At 39.4% G+C, this 22126-nt stretch overlaps 2 protein-coding genes across 2 annotated transcripts in view; both read left to right on the top strand.

Annotated features, from left to right (window-relative positions):
- The window catches only part of LOC108359545 (uncharacterized), a 176503-nt gene that overhangs the window by 144762 nt on the left and 9615 nt on the right, over nt 1-22126 (top strand). The gene's annotated exons all lie outside the window — the stretch shown is intronic.
- On the top strand, nt 2710-20464 carry LOC108359541 (box A-binding factor). Its single transcript, XM_017611452.1, has 4 exons — nt 2710-2826; nt 2902-3134; nt 14728-17153; nt 20373-20464. Exons 1-4 carry the CDS (start codon nt 2710-2712, stop codon nt 20462-20464), a joined length of 2868 nt encoding a protein of 955 aa, XP_017466941.1.

Below are 22126 nucleotides of genomic sequence, written 5' to 3'. Positions count from 1 at the left end.
GACTTGGCCACATGTTGCTCACACGCCCGGCTGCCCGACAGCTAAAACAAGACCACAAAATTAATTAATGCTGTGAAATAATATGGAAAAAGCTGGGAGTGAAAGAAAAAAAAAAACATAAAGACGGTGGAATGCTTATGCAGCCTGAGGTGAGGAAAATGGGTTGCACAACCACAGGTGTTAAGAAAATATTTATTTTACAATTGAATTGCTGATAAGTTTGCTAAATTTCTTCAGTTACATTCACACAGAGAAATATGCATATTTTGTTTCTACCAAAAAAATTTCGCCTTTTGATTGCCCCTTTCTCTCTTTTTGTATCCGATTCTAAATTAAAGGCAAAGGGTGAGAAAATTTTGTGTTCGTTTCTTGTAAGGCAAAAAAGGCTCATTCTCTGGCCTTTGAAGCTTTGTTGCCTGTTTAAGATGGTTGCCCTGAAAATCATAAGGTTATTTAAAAAGGACAATATTAGGAAATGCGCGATCTAGACAAGGGCAAGAATGCAAAAACATGCCTTTTTGCAGGATTGAGTGTAACATCAAACACATTTTGCACCGGAGATGGGCAACATTTTCTGGAAGAAACGAGATCACCATTAAATAAAATAAAACGTGTATTTTTAGCGACGATAATTCGTTATTACTTAACCAAGTTTACAAAAACAAAAGTTTTGATAAGCGCTTTGTTGTTAAGCGGTTACGTTTCTCGGTGAATGACAGTATTTTTCGAGAGTCCGTAAAGTTTTGGGTAAACAGTTTTAATTTCCTCCCAAGCGTCGATAATATTCCGCTTTAGTTTTAAAACTTGACAATTTAAATAAAAACTAATTTCATCTTGTGGGCGGCCCTAATCATCAGCTTTATGCCTTCGTTTGTGTTCAAGAGATTTATGAGGGGCCCAAAGATCGAACTCATTTTCTCATTTTCATTTTTTTGTACCTCGGGTCGAGTAAAGTTGATGCAGCTAGCAAAAAGAAAACATTTTTACGATTATTTTAGAATTAATCGATTAATTAAGCACAAAATTACGATACAATTAAGTCATAAATTGGACAAAAATAATCGATTAATTTAATCAAATGATTAATCGCTGCCATCCCTACCCATATAACATACGAGTGGCTATTGTCTTTTTGCACCACGCGCTGTTAGTGACTGCACAAATATCTTCCTGCGTCGAAATGTAGTTTCGATCCATGCACATGCGCTTTAAGGTGCGCTTTCTTAAATTTTTTCTGAAAATTTTCAGGTTCAATGGAACATTTAAGTTTCAACTTTGCGAATGTCTTCTTTATTTTCAGCGAATTTAGGCTTTCGTTTTTAAAATATAAAAATTAAAAATATTTTCTTCACTTTTGTATTTTAAATGTTGCTAAATAATTGCAAAGAGAAATAAATTGAAATATTCTAAGCCGATCTCCTTGTTAACATTAAATATTTAAGTCGAATATGCATTTAATAGCTCTGTGTAGCTGGATTTAATTTTGCATTCTAAAGAAATATTTTTAAATCACTTAATTGGGGATTTTATTGAATTCATAATGGCATAAAGAGCGTTGTGAATTCTATTTGCAATAAACTGTGACAAGCTGCTGCAGCGTAGTAAATGCATTTAAGACGCATTTAAGGCATTCATAGGAGGCTAACTACCGCACACACGCACACACGCACACTTTCATCAATTAAGTTTTAGTGCAAAGTTTTTGCAGTTAAAAAATCTCTTTGAACTACTTTTAAAATATTTATATAAAACTGCTAAGAGGAAAATAGTTTAATTAGCAAAGAAAACGACCATCGCTGGCACAAAAGCAGGCAACAAAAAGGCTAAAATGCAATAAAACCATAAAAGCAGCAACAGAAGTTTTGACAGTAACTTGTAAGCAACTGTTAGCAACAATAAATAAATCTTGAGAAAATATGTTGATACAGTAACTGTGAGCAACAACAACAACAAGTGCAATTGTTTTGACGAGCAACAGAAAGTACAGCGAGATTTGCTTAAGCGGATAGGCGGCAAGAATCGGAATCTTAATGTGCGTACACGTACACACACACACACGCTCAGCCAAAGAAATACATTTAAGTCTAGAAAATAGTCCTTACACGAACATACTTATTCATGGTACATACATTTGTATATATGTATGTGCATAGGTATGTATGTATGCGCTTAGCTCAACTTAAGCCGAAAACAAATTTTAGCTCAGCAACATTGCCAGAGCCGTGATGTGCGTGAATTGCATGCTTGCAAGTGATACGCGAAAATGCACGCACACAAACGCAAACAAAGTTGGGTATGCCACACACACATTTTCTCTTCTACATGTCGGGATTTAGCGAAATTGCGAAATGTGGCGTTGAAAGAAATACATCGGTCTGAAATGTAAACAACAAAAAAGCGGGCAACCAATGTCAGCAACAATCAACATTAAAGAAAGCAACTCAGCAAAGTAAGCTGCAGCTAAGAGTCTAAATGACAATGGAGAAAAAGAGAAACGGAACGGAGCGGAGCGAAGCCAGTCAGTACTGTGCTAGCTGCAACACAAATCAAATTAGTTGGCAACGCATCGCAAATGCCACAGAATTGCAGCTAAACTGATAATAAGGCACTCGTATGGATGTATGTGTATACTCCTATGTATGTGTGTGTATGTGTCCGCGTGTATATGTGTATTTATGTATGTACATATGTATGCGATTGTGTATTAACATGGCTGCAGAGCAAGTGGGTGTGCCACGTAAATGTCAACAACAATCGGTGTCAGCAATCGAGCTACAAATGCCACTAAAACCAACAAGCATAACACAACAACAACTACACTCACACGCAAGCATACAAAAGCAAAAGTGTACAGTGCTGTGAATGTAAAATAACAACAAATGTTGACGCCAATGACGACAGCATACGAGACAAGTAACAGTATTCCAATGGCTGATGGATGTGGGGGGGGGAAGTGAGGTGACAAGCATGTTGGCGACAAACGAAGCAGCATTGGTGACAACAGCACTTACACCAGCGCCCAACAGTGACGGCGGCAACGACAGCAACAGCAACAGCAACACAATGAGAATCATGACAACAGCGAGCCAGCCAGCTGGTGAATGCATGAATTTGAATTTTAATGCATTTGCTTTGTATGCAATCATCGTAGCTATGTACATGTGTTTGTATGTTTGTATGTGAATGAGCGTACATACATATGTACATACATATGCAACACAAGAACACTGGCGCATACGAATCGAGAGCATCGAAAGTGAAAAAATCCAAGGAAATCATCGATAAACTAAAGTATTATCAATCATTTTATTTGCTGGAATTCGTATTTGCTAAATCGATGTGTGTGAAGTTGCTCATAAATACGCGCCGTACAATTTGTACGTTCATACCCTGCCAGCAATTGGAAGTGTTGTTTTATATCGCCTATCGCCACGATGCCACTACTTCGAAACTATTGGAAGTTATTTAATAAGGCGATAGTAAATCATTTCACAAAAAACAAAAAAGCATTTTTATCGCTTCTCTATCTGCTCAATAAGTTGTACGCACGATTTTTACTTTTTAAAGTTTTGAAAATTCATAATGCAAATCTTAGAAGTTTTTTCAATAAGAATTTGAAGACGAAGAAGGACCCAAAAACGAACACTAATACGAAGACAAACACGAATACCAATACTAGTACGCAGACGAACTGAATATGAATAGAAAGACGAATTAGAAGAAAAGTTCGAATACGAAGACGTTGAATTCGAATATGAGGGCGATTGCGATCGCGAACACAAATACAAAGACAGCACTCAAACGAATAGGAAGAAGAATGCGAATATGAAAACGTAGAAGAATATGAAAACGCCAACGAAGATAAATACGAAAAGGAAGAGGAATACGAATACGAAGGCAGCAACTAAAACGAATATAAATAAGAGCCGAATACAAACACGAAGATGAAATCGAAGATGAATACAAAGGAGAATATGGCATCGAATGCGAAGTGTTCTAGGAGTACTAATACGAAAATTAATTCCGAATTTGCTTACGAAGACAGTGACTAAAATGAATGCAAAGGTGAATGCGAAGACTAATACGAAGACATATATGTATGTTCACGAAGCCAGCGACTAAAACGAAAATGAAAAAACGTACGAGACCCTTAAAAAAAATTAGAAAAGCTGTCGAATTTCGGCAATAGCTATCACTCCTTGTCCTATGTATATATATTTTAACAGCTTTTTAAATTGTATAGTTGAAATGTAGTATAGCTCTGAGGTTTCATAGAACAGGTACTTGAGGTTGTCATCTAAGTCGAAAATGGAAATGGCGTAAGCAACTCTGCGGCTGTGACTGCAAGTTTTAAAGTAAAACGTAGTCTTATCAAATACCTTAGTTACCGAAGAGTTTTCTTAAAAACTTCTGACTATCTCGCACAAATTATATTTTTTCTATCGAAATAGTTCCCCGCTATAGCGGATAAGAATACGAAAAAATAGCGTTGTCATCGGCTTTGATTTTCACCGTGACTTCCGCGATAGAAAATGCTGGCAGGGATGTTTTCATTTGTACATACATACAGATGTACTATTTATGTACACATTTATAATAAATTAGTGTAACGAATTGATTAGCTCCATTCAATCGAAAAGCATTAAGAGACATGAAGACGCATTAGTTGCTGAAATGCAAATCAAATCAAATGACGATTTATTTAGGTATTTGGGACATTGGGGACATTTGCATTTTGATCTCGCATCATTATAAGCAATCGATGATTAGCATATAGACATGTTACACAATGGAATCTACTTACATATTTTTACATATGAATTTGTGATATAAATCATCAGAGTTTCGTGCCAGGATTTCTGGTGCTGTCAATTGTAAACATTTATGATTACACCTATTTTGAAATAGAAGATTGCACGCAAGGAGGCGAAGAATCGAAGAGCTTACTGACTACATAGTAGAAATAATGTCAATAATGAAGAGAGCAGTTATTGGGCCGCGCTTACACAGTGGGGAAATTGGAGAGTAAAAGAGAAAATGTAGAGACAAAAAAATGTTTTACCTCAAGTCTAATAAGAAAAATGCTAAAGAAGTAATGGCCATCGCTTGAGCAATGGAAAATAGTTACAAGCATAGCTTTAGACTCAAAATTAGTGAACTAATTTTAATATTTTGATCTTATCCTGAACAGTTCTTGCAAATTAAAATTTTTATAGAGAATGCAATCGGAATTATTTATTTTATAAAAGGCTTATAAAATAATAAACAATTATTACATAAAGTTAAACATAAATTGTTCCCTTAAACGGAGTAAAATTTGGTCGTAGCAACATTTTCCACACATCACAAAACCGCATAAAAGCATTCAACAGATTTTCAGGCAGGTTAGCGGTTTATTTTCATATCATTTATCGCGCATGAGACTTGCAGGGGAAACCCCTTTCGCATATTTACGAGTAGTTAGTTGTGTTTAAACGCCAGCTAGCCTAAGTAGTTGGGGGAGCACCCTTACTTGAATACCTACTCACACATAAATACATATATTTCACATGTCCTTCATGTCTTCCCTACTCACATGTCGCTCCATATCATATTTCGCGGATTTTGGGTAGCTGTGGTTTCTTCATACAAACATATCTTGTGTGAGGCATCGGAAGGATATGCAAATTGCTTTGTTATGTGATTTATTGCTTATCCGGGTGAATTCTGCTTCTTCCACTCATTCACCACAGTGCGGCAAACTGACTTGCCCTGCTTTGTTAGTCGCCAGGCGCCATCGCATATGTTGACATACATACACACATACATATAGAACTGTATTTACTTATATATGTAACTGTACAGCTGGATATGGGTTCGTTGTGCATTGTCACGCTTTCGTACTTACACTATTCAAACAAGTATTATGTCAGTGTTTAAAGTTCTCACACCCAAAAAGGCAAATACTTATGTATTCGCAATGTGCCACGTTATCGCACGCGCAACAAGAAGACACGCACGCATTCGCACGCTTTTCACTTATTCGCATACACACACAAGTGAGCCAGAATTTAAACAATACATGCTAGTTTTTTTTTCTTCTAAACACAACAGCAAAATTAGCTTCAAGCTTCACGCGCAACGGCGTTTAATCGTCAAATACCCAGCGCCCAGTTTTCTGCCAAGTTTATGCCATTCCAGCTGTTCGCAACCGCTGCTTCTTCAGTTGTGGTTTCTTAGATGTCTGTTTGCCTTACTTTTCGCGCTCAGTTTTATTGTTGGCATTAATTCCACTTGAAGTATTTTAATAGAAATAAATCTTAGCATTAAGAGGTGCATGCATATGTACATACATACATACATATCGCACACCATCACTCAAAAGTGACACAACTCAAAATTATACGTTCGTCAGAAAAAGCGAAAAACTATTTCCTAATCACATGGGCAAGGCAGACTTTAACTTAGGTTTTTTTAAACAAATTATAACGAAAATTTGCTCCAGCTTAAGCTGAGAGGTAAATAAAAGCTCTGCGTACATTTTTAGTGTATAATTTCAAAAATGCCAAATTTTGAGTTGTGTCACTTTTGAAAATCACACAAACTGTAGCAATGTTTTTGAACACTATCACAAGTTAGTCGCAGGCAAAAGTCAATTCCCGCATAGCCAAATTGGTACATCAAAAGATGGTCGGAGATTCCTTGGCTGAGAAGGTTATGGTTCTTCTCACAGCTCACATCCATTTAGAACGATATGCAGTATTTTGCGATATATCGATTCCATTCAATTTGAATCAATTCGGACAGTAAATACTTTTTTTTTTTTTTATATACCTTGGCCCCAGGCACAGTAGACACCACCGAAAAAAAAAACACATGTGCTAGGTAAATGAGCTCAATCGTCTCAGTGGTTTTCGAGTCCATAATTTGCATATCAACAGACATACATACATACATATAAGAAATAAATATTGATAGCAAATATTTAACTTTGTTGAGAAAAGGCCGATGAAATGCACACATACAGGCAGGTAGTTGAATAAAGTATATTGCATTCATGGGCTTGTTTTCATTTAGCGGCATTTAATGAATTAGAAAGAGACATATACATATGTATATGGAAGTACTTCTTATTACTGTTGCTTTAATTTCCCCATACGAAATACATATCGAGGGCAGAAGAATTTACTATTAAATTACAAAGTCAGAAGGTATTCAATATAAGCCCTCGATATCTATGAAAAACAATGCATCAAACGCGCTTAAAAAATTTCATTTGCATTTCTTGACCAAGGTTTTATGGGTGCAATAAAAATGATATTTTCCCACATCCGTCATTGAGCCTAGCTTTAAGTAATGACTTTCTATATACATATGTATATGTGCCTATGTACATATGTGTGTATGTATGTATATCTAAATTTGTACATTTATTTTAAGGCTCTATATCGTTTTAATTTGTGCAAATAGGCTAACTAAGTACCCCCACTCAAAAGCGTTACCGGCATAGCCATCGGCAATTTGGACATACCACCATTCGCCGCAAGCGTTTGCTGACCAACTTAGCGTTAAGTATCTACAAAATTCAATTGACCCAATATGCTGTCGGTGATGTTTAGAATAATTTCATGCATAGATTTGCATATACATACAAACATTAATACAAATTTATGCAAACATCATCAGCTTAGTGAATTCAGTTAATTTATGTCATCACAAAACTGATTTCATGTGAATATCGTTGTTTTTGTTCTACATATTGGAATTATAGTGTCCAAATATGTATGGAATTAGTATTCTATTTGGTTACATTGTTCAAAAGCCAAATTAATTTCATTCAATTTATTGTTTGAAATTTTGAATGAAATTAATTTTGAAGAGGAAATGTAAAGGTTAAACAAATTGATATTGGTAACTATTTATTTGGTTGACATGAAAAGTGTTTTTGGTTTCAAAGCACTTTTTAGAAATTATTTATCGTCACTATCACAATGACCTATAATACAAAAAGGTGAAGGAGGGGTAAATTTTTGATAAATTCGCAAGCCAGCAATAAAAAACCGCGAAACAGCATAAGCTTTTAGACCTCTACATATATATATATATATATATTCCAGAATCTGTACTCGCAAAATTCCCAAGCAAGTTACATACTTGCCTGGGCTAAGAGAAGTGGTTAAAAAGTGTTACGGTCACCTTGTTTGGAATATTTTTTTTTTTAACTTAATTTTAATTATTTTCTATATTTTAAAATTGCGAACCCATATATGTATTCTAAAAATTCTGAAAGAACAGTATGAAGTTTTGATGAAATTTCGTTGATTTTTATAATCTTTGTACAAAGTTTGAAATTTGGATTCATTTGGTTTTTGTTAGAAAAAAATCTAAACTTTTAAGAAAAATAATTACAAAATTTGAAAAAAAATAATAATAAAATAAAATTACCAAACCGCTCACCGTGCCGTGGGTTGTTGTCTATTTATGAAAACAACCAAAAAACGACAGATCAAACTGTCTTTGGTAGACTAAGAAGAGGCTAAGAGTGAAAAACTCGGTGTAACATTGTCTCCATCTCTGGGAAAGGATGAAAGCATCTTTCATGCAGCATTCGAGGCATTTTTGAGTCTGGGTCTGGGACTGGCTAAGAAACAAGCTTGCAAAATATTTGGTGAAGACAAACCATAACTGAGCAAAACAGCCTCTAAAATGGTAGCGATCGTCACTATTCCCTAGGCAAACAAGAAGAGGAATCTACTTAAGTTGAGTATATTAAATATTCCCTCAAGGGAAAGAATGGAGCTTTGAGACCACCGAGTAAAACGTACATACGTCAAAAACCGATAAGAGAAATGCTTAACTTTAGACATAGTTTCATTTTTAATCCAACCTTTAAATATAAAGTGAGCTTTAAAGTTAAAGGTTACTTCAGAAAACGGTCCCTAAACGAACTAACCTACAAAGTAACATAGAATTTGTTGTTCTCGTTTTTATCGAGTTCCCGTTTCGGCATTATTTTGCGCTGCTTCGGTAACAAAATCGTTTAATTCACTCAAGCAACTTTTTAACCAATTTTCCAGATTTCCAAAAATTGCAAAGATATCACTTCTGAGCGGCAAGCAATGACTAAATTGATTAGAGTTTAGAAATTATTATTTTTTTAACATTTTAAATTTGAATACTACATTCAAAAAGAATTTGCATTCATATTTTGTTAAGGTGAATTACATTTGCCAACGGAAATCCAACTCCAGCGGATGTATAGATATTTTAAAGGCCGACGGGGCAGGCGGTACGCAAAAGAAGACACACATTTACATGAACACGAGCAAATAAGTCATTTTCAAGAGTTGCACATAGAAACAATAAAAATACAACAACATAAATATACGAAAAACTAACGGATATCCGTCATGGTGAGGACAGATACAGATAATAGGTTTGTTCGTCGAAAATCCAGCAAGAATTATCCAACACTCAAAATATCAGAGAGTAAGAAAAAATTCTCTCAAATTCTCTCTCATGTTGAGAAACTTGCAAATTTCTGCACGAACGCAAATTTGCAGGAATTTGCAAGTTTCGCTGCCAGCTGGCGTCCACGGTTGCATTTCAAACATACAAAATTTTTATAGAATTTTTAAAATTCTTTCGGATGGCCAAAAACAGGATAAAAAAATGTATATTTCTTGTTGTTCTGACTTTCTTTAACATACATTTCAATTTCTTCTTCGTACTAGCTGTCGGGTTTCTTAAATCGACTCTGGTTGCAATTGCATTCCGATTGCGAATACCATTTTTTTCAGCCGAATTAAGTTCAAATCATTGGAATTAACTAAATTAATTATATCAACAATTATTTACTTCCTTTTTTCATAAAAAAATCGCTCGTGTTTATAAATTTTTAAATTTAACGAACTAATTTATTCAAATTATTGTAGACAAAAATGCAACCATGCGCCACAACCACATGTTTTTCGTGTTTGCAAATTCTTGCTGGCAAAATTTTTTCCAGCAAGAATTTGCAACTTCTCTCCAAGAGAACTGTCACTTTGCTCTCACAATTTTTGAGTGTTGGATAATTTTTTGGTCTGCACGAACGCGATTTGGGCAAAAATCGTGATAATTCGTACAAATTCGTACAAATTTTTTGCTCGACGAACAAACCTAATAAATTGCATTTCTCACAGCAGTCGAGAGGTGAGTTTGTGTGACAAGAGGCGACACGACACGACACGCAGCAAATTGTCGCACAGCCGCCCGTACACTGACGAACTGACGAATTATTTATGGCGCTCGCCTGTCAACTACGGAGGACGCTTTGCGGTAGTAGGATTTGTCTTATTTTGAAGCGGGTTGTGTGAGTGAATGTGCAGAGAAAGTTGTAGTGGAAAATGTGAAAAGTGAGTAATGAACGTGGTAAAAACGAAGTTGGATATGGAGGATGAAACATTTACATAACTATGTCGCTTTGTGAATGCGTTAGCGGTTCATTGGTTAGCAGGTAAACCATCAATCATGTGCGTGTGTGCATGTGTTGTTAATGTGCTTAGGGGGGGGAGATAAAATTTTCTACATTAGCAATGTGAACAGCAGTGAAATTCTGAAAAATGTAGTATGGGAATAAAATGAATCTTTTAAACTTGTAAATAACTAATAATCAATAAAAAATTAAAACATTGTTAAATTAATGTGTAAAAATTTTACATATAAAAGTCGATGTACATTTTTAATTTGTGAAGTATGTAATATATTAGGATAGTCCATAAAATATCAACATCTAAATTTTGTATGAGGCACCCCTTTATTTTGTTCTACGTAGAAAAAAAAAAGTTATCCACGAAAATTTCAAAATTTTTAACAAATTTTTACAGTCGCTGTCACGGTTTGAAGAAATTAAATTTTTTTATTCGCAAAAAATCGGTAAAATTTTGACTTGGAATCTGATTAGTTTGGCATATTATTGAAATTTATTCATATAAATTCATACACGCTTTAAGTTATAGCTGGTCGAAGAAAAGTTTTTGCGATTTCATAAAAATCCAAATTCTCTAACCGTAAATGTTTTTAACTTTGAAATTTTCGTGGCTGTCTCTATTTTTTGATGTTGATATTTTTAAGGACCACCCTAAAGTGCATGCATACTTACAAATTTTCTAAATTGTATGTTATTCCAAATATATTCTGAAGAGTTATTAAAAATGTTTCACTCAATGAAACTGGTTCAGTTTGCACTCAACTCTCAGCCTATTCTTCATTCTCATTGTGTGCACACATTTGTCTACTATACTTGCAATTGTTTATTAGATATACCTAATATAAACCAATTCTGTAATTTGCTAAATCATTAAGATCCTTTACAAAATTACACCACGTTTGTATATGTATACATATGTACTAATTAATTTTTTTGTGATTTCCCAAAAATTTGTTTTATTGATATTATATAAACTTTTTTTTAGAAATTCCTACTAAATTTCGAAAGGTTATATTTCATAGAAAAAATCGTGATGTTTCAATAAGAAATTTATTCGCAGAGAAAGTTTCACCTCAAAATTCGGACAGCTGGCTAGGAGATTTTAAAATACATCGCTGTAGTAGAGTTTTTTTTTTTTAGGTGATTTTGAGGCCCAGATGGGACTCCGTTCGAATAATAACCAGTCAGAACACCCATCAGCAACTTTAGATGTAATTTGTCTAGTTCTAAGAGCTCCCTAGACCACCACGGGCCTATCCGTGACCAGAAATAATTGGCGACTTTGCGCTCTAACATATTCGCCCAGTCTTCACGGAGGTTATCTAAAAACCATCCACTGTCCAGCAGCAGACCAAAAGTAACAATTCTTTAAGATTGCTAGTCCCTCGGTCATGCAGTTATATTCTGATATCGCAGTAACCTGCAATCTAAATATGGCTTATAGCAAGTGATTTAAAGCGGCGGATTTAGAAATCATTTTTGAGTGTAAAAAATTTTGCATTCATACGTATCGGCTCCTTTGTCGATGGCGGCTACCTCCGCTTGAAAAATATATCAACGATTCAGAAGCTTAAATTTGAAGTTGTTGAAGACAACGTCATCCCTTTTTTTCATCCAATTTTGATCGACCCGTGAATAATTTTCCATGATATCGGTTTCAGATATTGTATTCTTTTAAGTCCTCCGTGGTTAGAATCTGCTTAGTTCTCCCTACAACAGAGTGTAAAAGTGATTCTAGTCATCTGCACTTGCAGACTGATTTGAGCGCAAACGACCTCTAGGGATCCCAACCCCTTATGTGCAAATAGATCTGTCTCTTAAGCGTCTTCGAAAAAAACTACGAAGGACTGATTACTTTGGTATCCCTAAGGGAAACAAGTGAGGCCCTAACTGTATTTGGTGTGAAGGTTAATTTGACCCACCTCCATGGATTTAGAATGTACATAGCCCTTTCCTAAGCAGGGAAGGTTATTTAATAAAAAGCAAGAAAATTTCTTATTAAGATCATTGAGATATCTAACTACTTTTATGCTATTTATTATAATGAGTAGCTTTTGTAGTTTTTTTCCCAGTAATTCGAAAAATTCCAAAACAGAAACAAAAGCCTACAAAATCCGAAAACAACCCAGCCTTTTTTATGAGTTCTCTATATCTTGCCTTAAACTATATTTTTTCCAGGAATATTTTTTCCGGAAGGGAAGCAAATCTAAAATTCGTAAAATATTAAATATCAACTCCAAATAACTAGTTCCATTTTTCTAAGACTTTCAATAGCTGTCCTTAAGTATATTGTAGTATTTCACCTTTTTCATCACCCAAACTTTCCAGTTTTCTTCCAAAAAAAGAAATGTCGTTTATTTGTTTAAATGTTTTTTGCTCAACTATTATCAAATCACTCATTCACTCCTTATAAGCTCACTCACACTCACTTAGAACCATACCTAATTTAGCGCATTGGGCATGGGGCCTATCAGCCTGTCTTCTTCTGGTGTATATAAACTGTATGTGCTGTAGAAAGAGAGCACACAAGCACAACGCTCAAAGCGCTAATTTAGGTATGACATTTATATGTTGCACTTTCTTTCTGGCACTGACTAAAATGTACTCTTATTTCGCACTCATTTCTATCGAAACTCGCACTTACTTTCCTAAATATCGCATCTCAAGTAACTCTTCCTAAATACTTTTTCCTCTTTGGTTCGAATCACACTCATATGAAAGCATTCTTCAATCAGTTATGGGCTCATCGCTTATACACGCTCTCATCAGCATTCATTTTTTTTTGACAAGTCAAATATTTTCTATTTGTATTTGTGTCACGTGTTTCTTTTTTCTTCTAATTCTAGTTGTGATTACTGTCTTTATTTAAAAGCGAAATGGTTATGTTGAAACAACAGCAACAAATAGAACACAGCTTGCACCAAGTGATAAATGCAAAGTATAAAAAGAGATAGCACAAATTAAAAATTTAAAAAAAAATATATATATAAATAAATGTATACTATACTTTTAAAGCCAAAACGAACATCCAACACCAAACCTAAAAATCTAAAATCTAAATTAAAATGTAATTATGGCACGAGAATAACAAAAGAAAGAGCATAATAACAAATTAGAAATGCACAAAACTTAAAAAGTTAACCTCTAAGCAAAAAACTTGTAACTTTTAAAACGACTCAACATTAACTAGAACAGCACTTAAGTCCATAAGAGGTGAGCGCAAGTGGTATAGCTGAATGGGCCGCAGAGCGTTCAACAGCACACCGAAGACACAACTTTGAGTCGTTCGCGAGCCAAACACGCGCTTTATACTCGCTCGCACCTAATCTCATAGTTTCGCTCTCAGATGTACGACGCTCACAGCCGGTAACAACAACATCACCACCCACCGAAACTCGTATGTAGCGTGTAGCTGCTCACTCATACCCACGCAGGCACGCTTGCTTACATCGTATTTCGTAACATAAATCTCACGCACATGCGCTTCCAGTCAACAAAAAGAAACAGAAACAAAAACCGAAACAGAAACAGAAACCAAACAAAAATGCCAAATACTAAATACATTTAGACAACTTGAGTACATATTTTGAGTAGAAAAATTTTGGCTAATGCTATTTAGATTTATTGCTCGCTCGCTAGCTCACTCACTCACTCACTCACTCAATTCAGTTATACGCTCAAATGCTTGAACGCTCAAAACTCAAAGTACACAAATAATCAAATACAAACTTTTAAACGATATTTGTGTATCTGTGTGTGTGTGTGTACGCTCACGAATATATATAGATTTTGATATTGCTCATACTGTAAAGTAATTATAAATTATATAACCAAAAGTACGCACCCAAGCAACCCAGCTAGCAAAGACACCAACCACCATCACTAGAAAGCACCTAAATATCAATTCAATTTAATCGCCACTAATACCACCAACACTAATTTTGCTTATAAAGTCCAGTCCTCCACCAGCACCACCACCACCACCACCACCACCACCACAACCACAACCTCCAGCCAACCTTCAGCTTTTTTTAATCCTCCAGTAACGCAAGTAAACGCAAAATTACCATCATACCAACGCACTTTAAGTGTCACCGTAAACGTAAGCGTAAACGTAATTATCACCGCAAACGTAAACGTAAAAGTAAAAGTCACAGTACAAGTAAAAGTAGCAGCCACCGCCTTGGTCGTCACCGCCACCGTAAATTTTGTTTTATTTGTACACCGTAACCGTAACTGTAATTGTAACCCTTCCCGCCCGTCAAACCCCAATCCAGCACCACAATTGCACATTACTATAATAATAGGCACCCCTACTACCACTATTACTACCGTATGGAGCGCGGCGCCAGCGGTAGTAGTCACCATCATCCGCATGCTGCCGCCGCCTCCACCGCTGCTGCTGGCCACAGTTACATGACCCACCATGGCGGCGCCGCCACCGCTGCTGACGTCGTCGAGTATGAGTACAACGCGCCGGGCAAGTCCTCCTTCGACAATCCCGCTACCAAAAAGAAGCCACCCAAACTGAAAGCCATCAGTCGTTCGCTCTCAATGGCCATCGACAATTACGCTCCGCATGTGGGTAGTGGCGGCGGCGGCACCAACTCACCGCCGACGATGATGTTGGACGACTCGCTGATCGTCGAACAGCCGCTTATACATCGGTCCGCATCGCCACTACCACTGCGCTCCGCACCACCGCAGACGCTTACTATACCCGCGCATCAAATGCATGGCGGCGACGGCAGCCGAGCCGTCTCGCCTGCACTCTCGGCACGACAACAACACCACCACCAGCAGCAACACAGCCTACACTCGTTTCAAAATATGGTGGCGCGTCAGCAGCAGCAACAACAGCAAGCGCATCACCACACGAGCTCGACAAGCTCGCCTACATCGCACGCGGTCAGCCCGTTGCCGGTGCGTGTGCCGCTGGCGCACCAACCGGACATCTACTTGGTCAGCAGCAGCAGTCTGGGTGAGGATGTGGGCGCGCTCGGTGGTGGCGCTCGAGGCGGCAGCAGTTCGCCCATACAATTCATCGATGACTATATGCTGCCGCCGTCGTCGCATCGACATACGGTCAGCGCCACGCACCCGCTTAAAAAGAATATGTTTCGTCGCTCTGACACCATTGACGTTCATCCGGCTTCCACTTTTCAGATGAAGAAACCCCACTCGTTTCACGCACAACAAGACTCTGCCGCCACAATGGATCAGATGTTGCTGTCCGCAGCAGCCGCTGGCGCTTCGCAGGGCTCCTCGGCGTCCTCGAGTAGACGCACAAGTTCAGTGCGTGGCAATTTCTTGATGCCTGGCCATCCCAGCGGCGCAGGCAACAAAGAATTGAGTCGTTCGCCTTCGCCCAGTCGCCGGGGTTGCCGTTCACATCGCTCCTTCAACGACCCAGGTCGCCGGCCGAGCATCAAACCGGAGTCGGTAGTCGAGTCGCAAATACGACATCCATCACTGAACGACGAACTAATGGAGTCATTGGAGGGCCGTTCGGCGGCGGCGCTCTTTCCATCCAAGAATCTCTCCCTGGAAAACGAGCTCTTCGTAGAGTCACGTTCCCGCAGCAACAGCAGCACAAAAATGGAGGATGTTGGCATGGAAGTAGCCGCAGCTCAGCGCGCCGCTGCCATATTGCTAGCGCGCAAGAGCTCAGGATCCTTCGAAGACGGCAGCGGCACGGCAGCCATGGTGCACAGCGGCACTCACCCACCACCGACGGCATCGAGTAGCCTGAAAAAGCGCGGCGAGCACCCGCACTCGCGTCAACATAGCTCGCAGAGCCTCGAACTGGATGGGCGCCCATCAACCTCCGCTGCAGCGGCGGCAGCAGCGGCCGCAGCACACGGCCACCAGCCACACGCACTGCAGCTGCACAGCGCCGCTGCCGCAGCCACCGCCGCATACCATTTCAAACGCGGTGCGCAACACGGCCGCTCTCTCTACCTATCGCCAAAAAACCTCGAAGAACTGCAGGTGCATCAGCGTTCCAGCGTTCTAGCCGCTGCGGCGGCATTCCAGGGCACCAACGCCAGCGCCAGCGTCAAACAGGCAAAGGCGCTACACAGTGCCAGCATGCGTCTGCGCACGTACCGCGAGACGCTCAGTGCGACCAAGAAGTCAAAGAGTTTCATCGGCGATAGCGCCTACCCACCCACCGCAGTGTCAGGCAACGACTTCGAGCTCACATCACCCCACCGACGCAACAGTCGTCCATTGTCCAGTGCGGTTGGCGGCACCGTGGACGACATCAAGCGCAGTCCGCGTCCTCTAGCGCTCACGCCGACCTCCGCTGCGGCAGCCACCGCCTTCATGGACGAGAAGCGTCCTTCCTTCGAACGCAAATCCTCGCTGACGTACGAACTCGGTGACGCTGCCTTCGAGCAAGTGCTGCGGCCATTCCATCACAAGGTGGCGGGGAGAAAAGCCTCCATGAGTGGTGGTGGTGCACACAAAGCGCTCAAGAAAAAATCACCCAGCGACGAGACCGACGAAGACGAGGAGGAAGATCGCAAACGAAAACGAATGGTGTGCATTTCTGTAATAGTGTTCCTCTGCTTGGCATGCGCCAGCGCACTGATAGTGATAATCATGCTGCAACACTCCTCCGGCCAGTCGTCGTCACACCAGCACGGACCGAGCAAGAAGATTTACACGTACACACGGGAGACGCCGGTGCATTACAACGGTACGATATGGGGGCTAAAGTGTGCCATGTTCGATAGGGGCGTGGGCCGGAAGAGAGGAAGATGGGAAGGGGATGGCCGAGATGGCAGCAAAGAGATGGGCAGGTGCCGCATGTAATTAGATGCCACTACCACTGGAATTGTGGTGTGGACCTATGAGCTGGTCGTCCGCGCGCTGCTGGAATTGTGAGAATTCACTGACCCGCATGGAAATGGCACTGAGCCTTCAACAACCACCACCACACACACACACACTCTATCAACTGCTCTATCAAATGAGACACACGCACACGTCGTCTTTAGTTTCCATTGTCATTATTATGCAAATTACGCCTTGGTGGCGTTGCTGCAACCTTGCGGCTCGCATACGGGAGAATCTACACACGTCACACTGCAAACAGTTACACTCTGTCACACATAAGTGTGTATGTATGTGACTGCGCCAGTAGTTGTGCGGGTCCCACGTTCAGCAAACAATACGCAGCGGCTCCCCAGCTGCGCTCATTCACAACACATTTCCGTTACCGCGCGCTGCGACCAGCTCATCCGCCCACCTAGGAAAGCAGAGTATTTGCTTGCAGTGCTGCCGACCCGACCACCGACGGCCCCAGCCATACTTCCTCGCTTCCACCCATCCGTTTATGTACATATGTATGTATGTGTAATTGTGCAAGCTCATATGTGTATCCTTTTTCAGAGGCTTAAAATGTAGGTTATGCGAGGCTGCCACTGCCACTGCCACAGCCACAGCTGCTAGCTCCCAATACTGCCACCGGTAATGCCGTCCTGCCTGCCCCATCTGCACTGTTATGCCACTGTTGCTTGCCACTTGTGGTGACATTGGATGCGCTGGCTGCTCGGTTGGCTTCTGCCGCCTGGTGTAACGTGCAAATAATAAACTGTACACAGCTCTAAACAAAAGGCAAGAAAATAACCAAAAAGTACGAAGAACAAAAAGTAGCTGATGCTGCAGTAACGTTGCAAGTTTGAAGTCACTTTGCAGCTCGGCAGGGTACACAGTGCAGTGCAGTCGCATGACAATCAACACTGTCGGCATTTAGGACAATTCAGGCACAAGGCTGGCTGGCAGCAGTGGCACTCTTTCTGTATGTAGTTGTAGCAGTGGCAGTTATAGTTGTAGTTGTGCAAATAGTGATATTAAAGTGAGTGCTAAACAAACAACAACAACAATTAAAGGTGAACAACAACAAGATACAATAAACATAAACTGCATTGAATGTGTTGAAGTGTTGGTTTGAAAATTTATGCAAATGACAGCTTCGTAAGTGAGAAGCAGCCAAGTGAATGTGTGCTGCTGGAATCGTATTAAGTAGATGAGTGTTTTTTATGTATGTGCCTGTTCATTGGCCCGAAAGAGATACACGTCTACACATATTGACAGTGTAGTCAGTGCACTCTTTTTGTGCTGATAAGGGAACCAACTGACATTTAGCAAATTTACTACTAATTTAGAGTGCATGGTTACATTCTTTTTACCACCCTCACGCCACGTTTTGCTAATCCAAATTTAAATTTTTTTTTGAAAAATAGTAAGACAGTGCTAATTTCTCACCGCTAAACAACTGGGCGTATTTTCCGTACATTTATGAAACCGAAAATACGTAACTCAGCCGTTTCTTGCTTGATTTCACTTTTGTTTTTCTTAATTGAAAATTTATCTCCTTAAAAAAAAATTTTTTTATTATATGTATCTAAATTTGTCCAAGGTACAAAACAAAATAATGCATGAAGCGCATAAGAAAAGAGGGGCTACGGGCCACAGCTGTCAAATTTTTTTAATAGTACTCTTATGTCGACATTTATTTTCGCAGCGACAGAGCTACACCGCGACTGTGGTGTGTTCAGATTTGAACATTTTTCTATTTTACTTCTTTTAGTTAAACTCATAGAAATTTACGACGTCGCCTCCGCATAAAAAAAACAAGCTTTTAGATAATGAAAGTAAACAATTTGCAGTTGTGTCCCGTGGCCCATGGACCGTCGTTTTCAATGTGTTTGAAGCATACGACATAGTACTTAATGAAGGGATTTAAAGTTTTGACAACTCGGAGGGTATGTTTTAAAAAATTACTATAAATTAAATATTGCAGGAGATTCTTACCTCACTTCACGAACTTTTTAATGGTACTTTTGGACTGCCAAATAAATTAAAAAAAAAAAGCATAAGCAATACATTTCTGAAGCTGATGCCAGATAAAACTTTTATCGCTTTGCCTGACATTTATAACTTTGCCAGCGAAGCGCCAGACGCAAAAGGTATGCCATAATCTACCTGCAGTTGATCCTCGGATAACTCGGACTTAATCCGGATCAATGCTGCCGTCTGTTTAAGCTTTCGTCTGTCAAAGCGAATCTGTCACGCAAAGCGAAGCTCATAAGTTTCCTTCAGGGGTGGGCAATCGAAGTGTTACCAATTAAAAATGCTATCAGGTGTGTACTCGAATTGAGCGGGCAAAATTATCCAGCAAAAAAAATTCTGAGAATTTAGCAGCATTCGCTCTCAAGAAGACAAAATATCCACAGAAGTACGAGAACGCAAACGTACGAGTCTGTACGTAGTGGACAGGACGTCAAGGTAAATCAGCAAATCTATCCTTGGGCATGAAAACAATTCGGTAGAAATCTTTGGACTTTTCACCATCGCATAAAGGCTGCAAAATTCAAAGCTTTTTAGAAAAGAACTTTCCAGGTTCATTTCTTCGCAACAATGGCCACCATATTCACAGGACTTAAACCCAAAAGATGGCTACATCGAACAGTAATACATTTTTCTTACTCCTTGACTAGTTCTTATAATGAACTGATGTTTTCAAATGAAAAAAATCAAAATAGCCAAAATTATAGCATTTTTACAGGTCTACCCCTGTATTTTATTTTTTTAATTTAGTCTCTGATTAACTCAGTGAGAGAGGTAAGTGGATCAGGATGAATTTGTTTACACAAACATTTATTCAGGCAAAATATCGTTCGGTAGGCGCTGTGGCCAACAGTTACCACCTTTTCACGGTTGTAAGTCATTCAGAGTCGATACGACTGTGGCTTTGTCGGTAAGAAAACTTCGGAGGAGTTTTTGGGGGATGCATCAAGCGAATTCAGCATATTTTTGGATGCCATCAACCTATAACTTAAGGTAGGTTTGTTGTGCGGCACTTGAGAAGTGCATGTGCCTAATTTCTTTTATCATATTTTCGCACATGCAGCTTTGCCCATAATTTTATATACGCGCTTTATATCCGGTTTGGTAGTAGTTGATTTGGAGTGTAACATACCTTTAGGAACTACGTCTTGCTAGTCGCTTAAACGGCTTCGAAAAAGTGTATGATATTGTAGAGATAAACCCTTGCAGGTTTCAAGAGTGGGATGAATATCGTTTAGGAGTTGGGATTAGGACTTTCAGGTCATAGAATTCTCTAACTGTTCTACTTAATTGTGTACAACGACAAAAAGGTAGCAGTTCTTTTACAGCGCCATAGATGGGCTAAGATTGCGTGAACACCATAAACTAGTTCTGAACTAGCTTACTTCTAAGTAGTTCTCTTTGCTGCTCAACTTTCTGATTTGCCTTTCGAGTTACCTACTTACCACTCAGAAATCATTTCTGACTTGTCGACTTACAGTCAGTAATTTTTAAGGCTGAAAGTTTGAAGGTTTTAATGCAAGCCTATTGGAGTGAAATACTCTCGGTATTGCCTATTGTGAGCCTCGTTTCCTTTAAGGTTTCGGCTCGCAGTCAACCGATGGCCGCCTCACTTGGCCTGAATTCTCATCGAAACTTGAGGCACTTCGAAAGCTGACATGAATGCTGTTGATTAAAGAAAACCAAAACTGGCTCCGCGACCGCCGTCCATTGGCATCAGAAGAGAGCATATCAGCACAGAAGAATCGTAGTTTGGACTGGCAGAGCACCCTGACGTTTTAACCGATGTGGAGTGGGAGGACGAGAGCTGCTAAATACTTAGTTTATCTTTAGCAGCGTATTCTCGTTCTTTCCTTAAAGAATTTACCTTTACTTTGTCAGTTCTATTTCTTCCCTCAAGAGCTCAGTCTCAACCGAAAGGGACTTTGAGAGCTTTGAGCTTTCCAATCCGTAAGTTGGGACTTCTGGCAAACTTTATCTGAGAGTGATTCACCATTCGGGCAAGTGTGTGCATTTAATTCGCTTGGCGCTTATTATTTTCCGTCCAATGTCCTAACCAATGTCTTAACTAACTACCGCCAACTGTTGTTAGTGAGCAGTACCATCAACTCATCGCGTCTCTGCGGTCTTTGCCTCCGAGGTAACGCGGGTTTTAGTTGATGTCTTCTGCGATGCTTGACACTTCGCTTCAAAATCGTTCAACTAAAGTATTTGCACATTTCATGAATCCCCTTTAATTTTTTACCGTCAAACTTTCGCAGCCTGTTTGTGTAGTACATCGCAGCGCTTCCGCCTGACACTTATGCTGTTGTGAATTTGGACTTCTACAACCTGCCTCAACCGCACATCTCGCTCCGCCTCCACTCCTGCATAAAGACTTTTTCAACTTGCTCATATTTAGTTTTTATTATTTTTGTTTTTGCGCGGCAGCTACTTTCTTCTTATGTATGTACATATTTCTCTTCTTCGCTAACTTTTTTGTCTTTCTTTGCACTAATTTTTCGGTACTTCTTTGATGTTTTGTCGTGCTTTTAACTTTTTTGAATTTTAAGTACCTTTTAAGTCAAATGTTCTTCACACGAATGAATAAAATGAAGAATATGAAATGCAGAAGCCTTGTCGTTCTTCGTTCCTGGTGCCGTTCCTCGTCCGCACCGAGTGCCGACTTTTGAGTGGAAGTGTTTAATGGTGCGGTAAAAGTTTTTTTTCCCCTAAAAGTGTTGCGGCGTTGATGCCATTGGCCGGCGTAAGTGTGTGGAGGCCAGTGTGGCGGAAGACGAAGGGGAAGATGGAAATCAGCTTGCATGTTGGCGACAG

This window comes from Rhagoletis zephyria, unplaced genomic scaffold (assembly GCF_001687245.7).
Source record: "Rhagoletis zephyria isolate East Lansing unplaced genomic scaffold, Rhagoletis_zephyria_1.1 Rzeph_scaffold_00407, whole genome shotgun sequence".
Classification (NCBI taxonomy): Eukaryota; Metazoa; Arthropoda; class Insecta; order Diptera; family Tephritidae; genus Rhagoletis; species Rhagoletis zephyria.
Note: the sequence above shows the minus strand (reverse complement) of the source record. Positions and strands in the feature narration are given on the sequence as shown.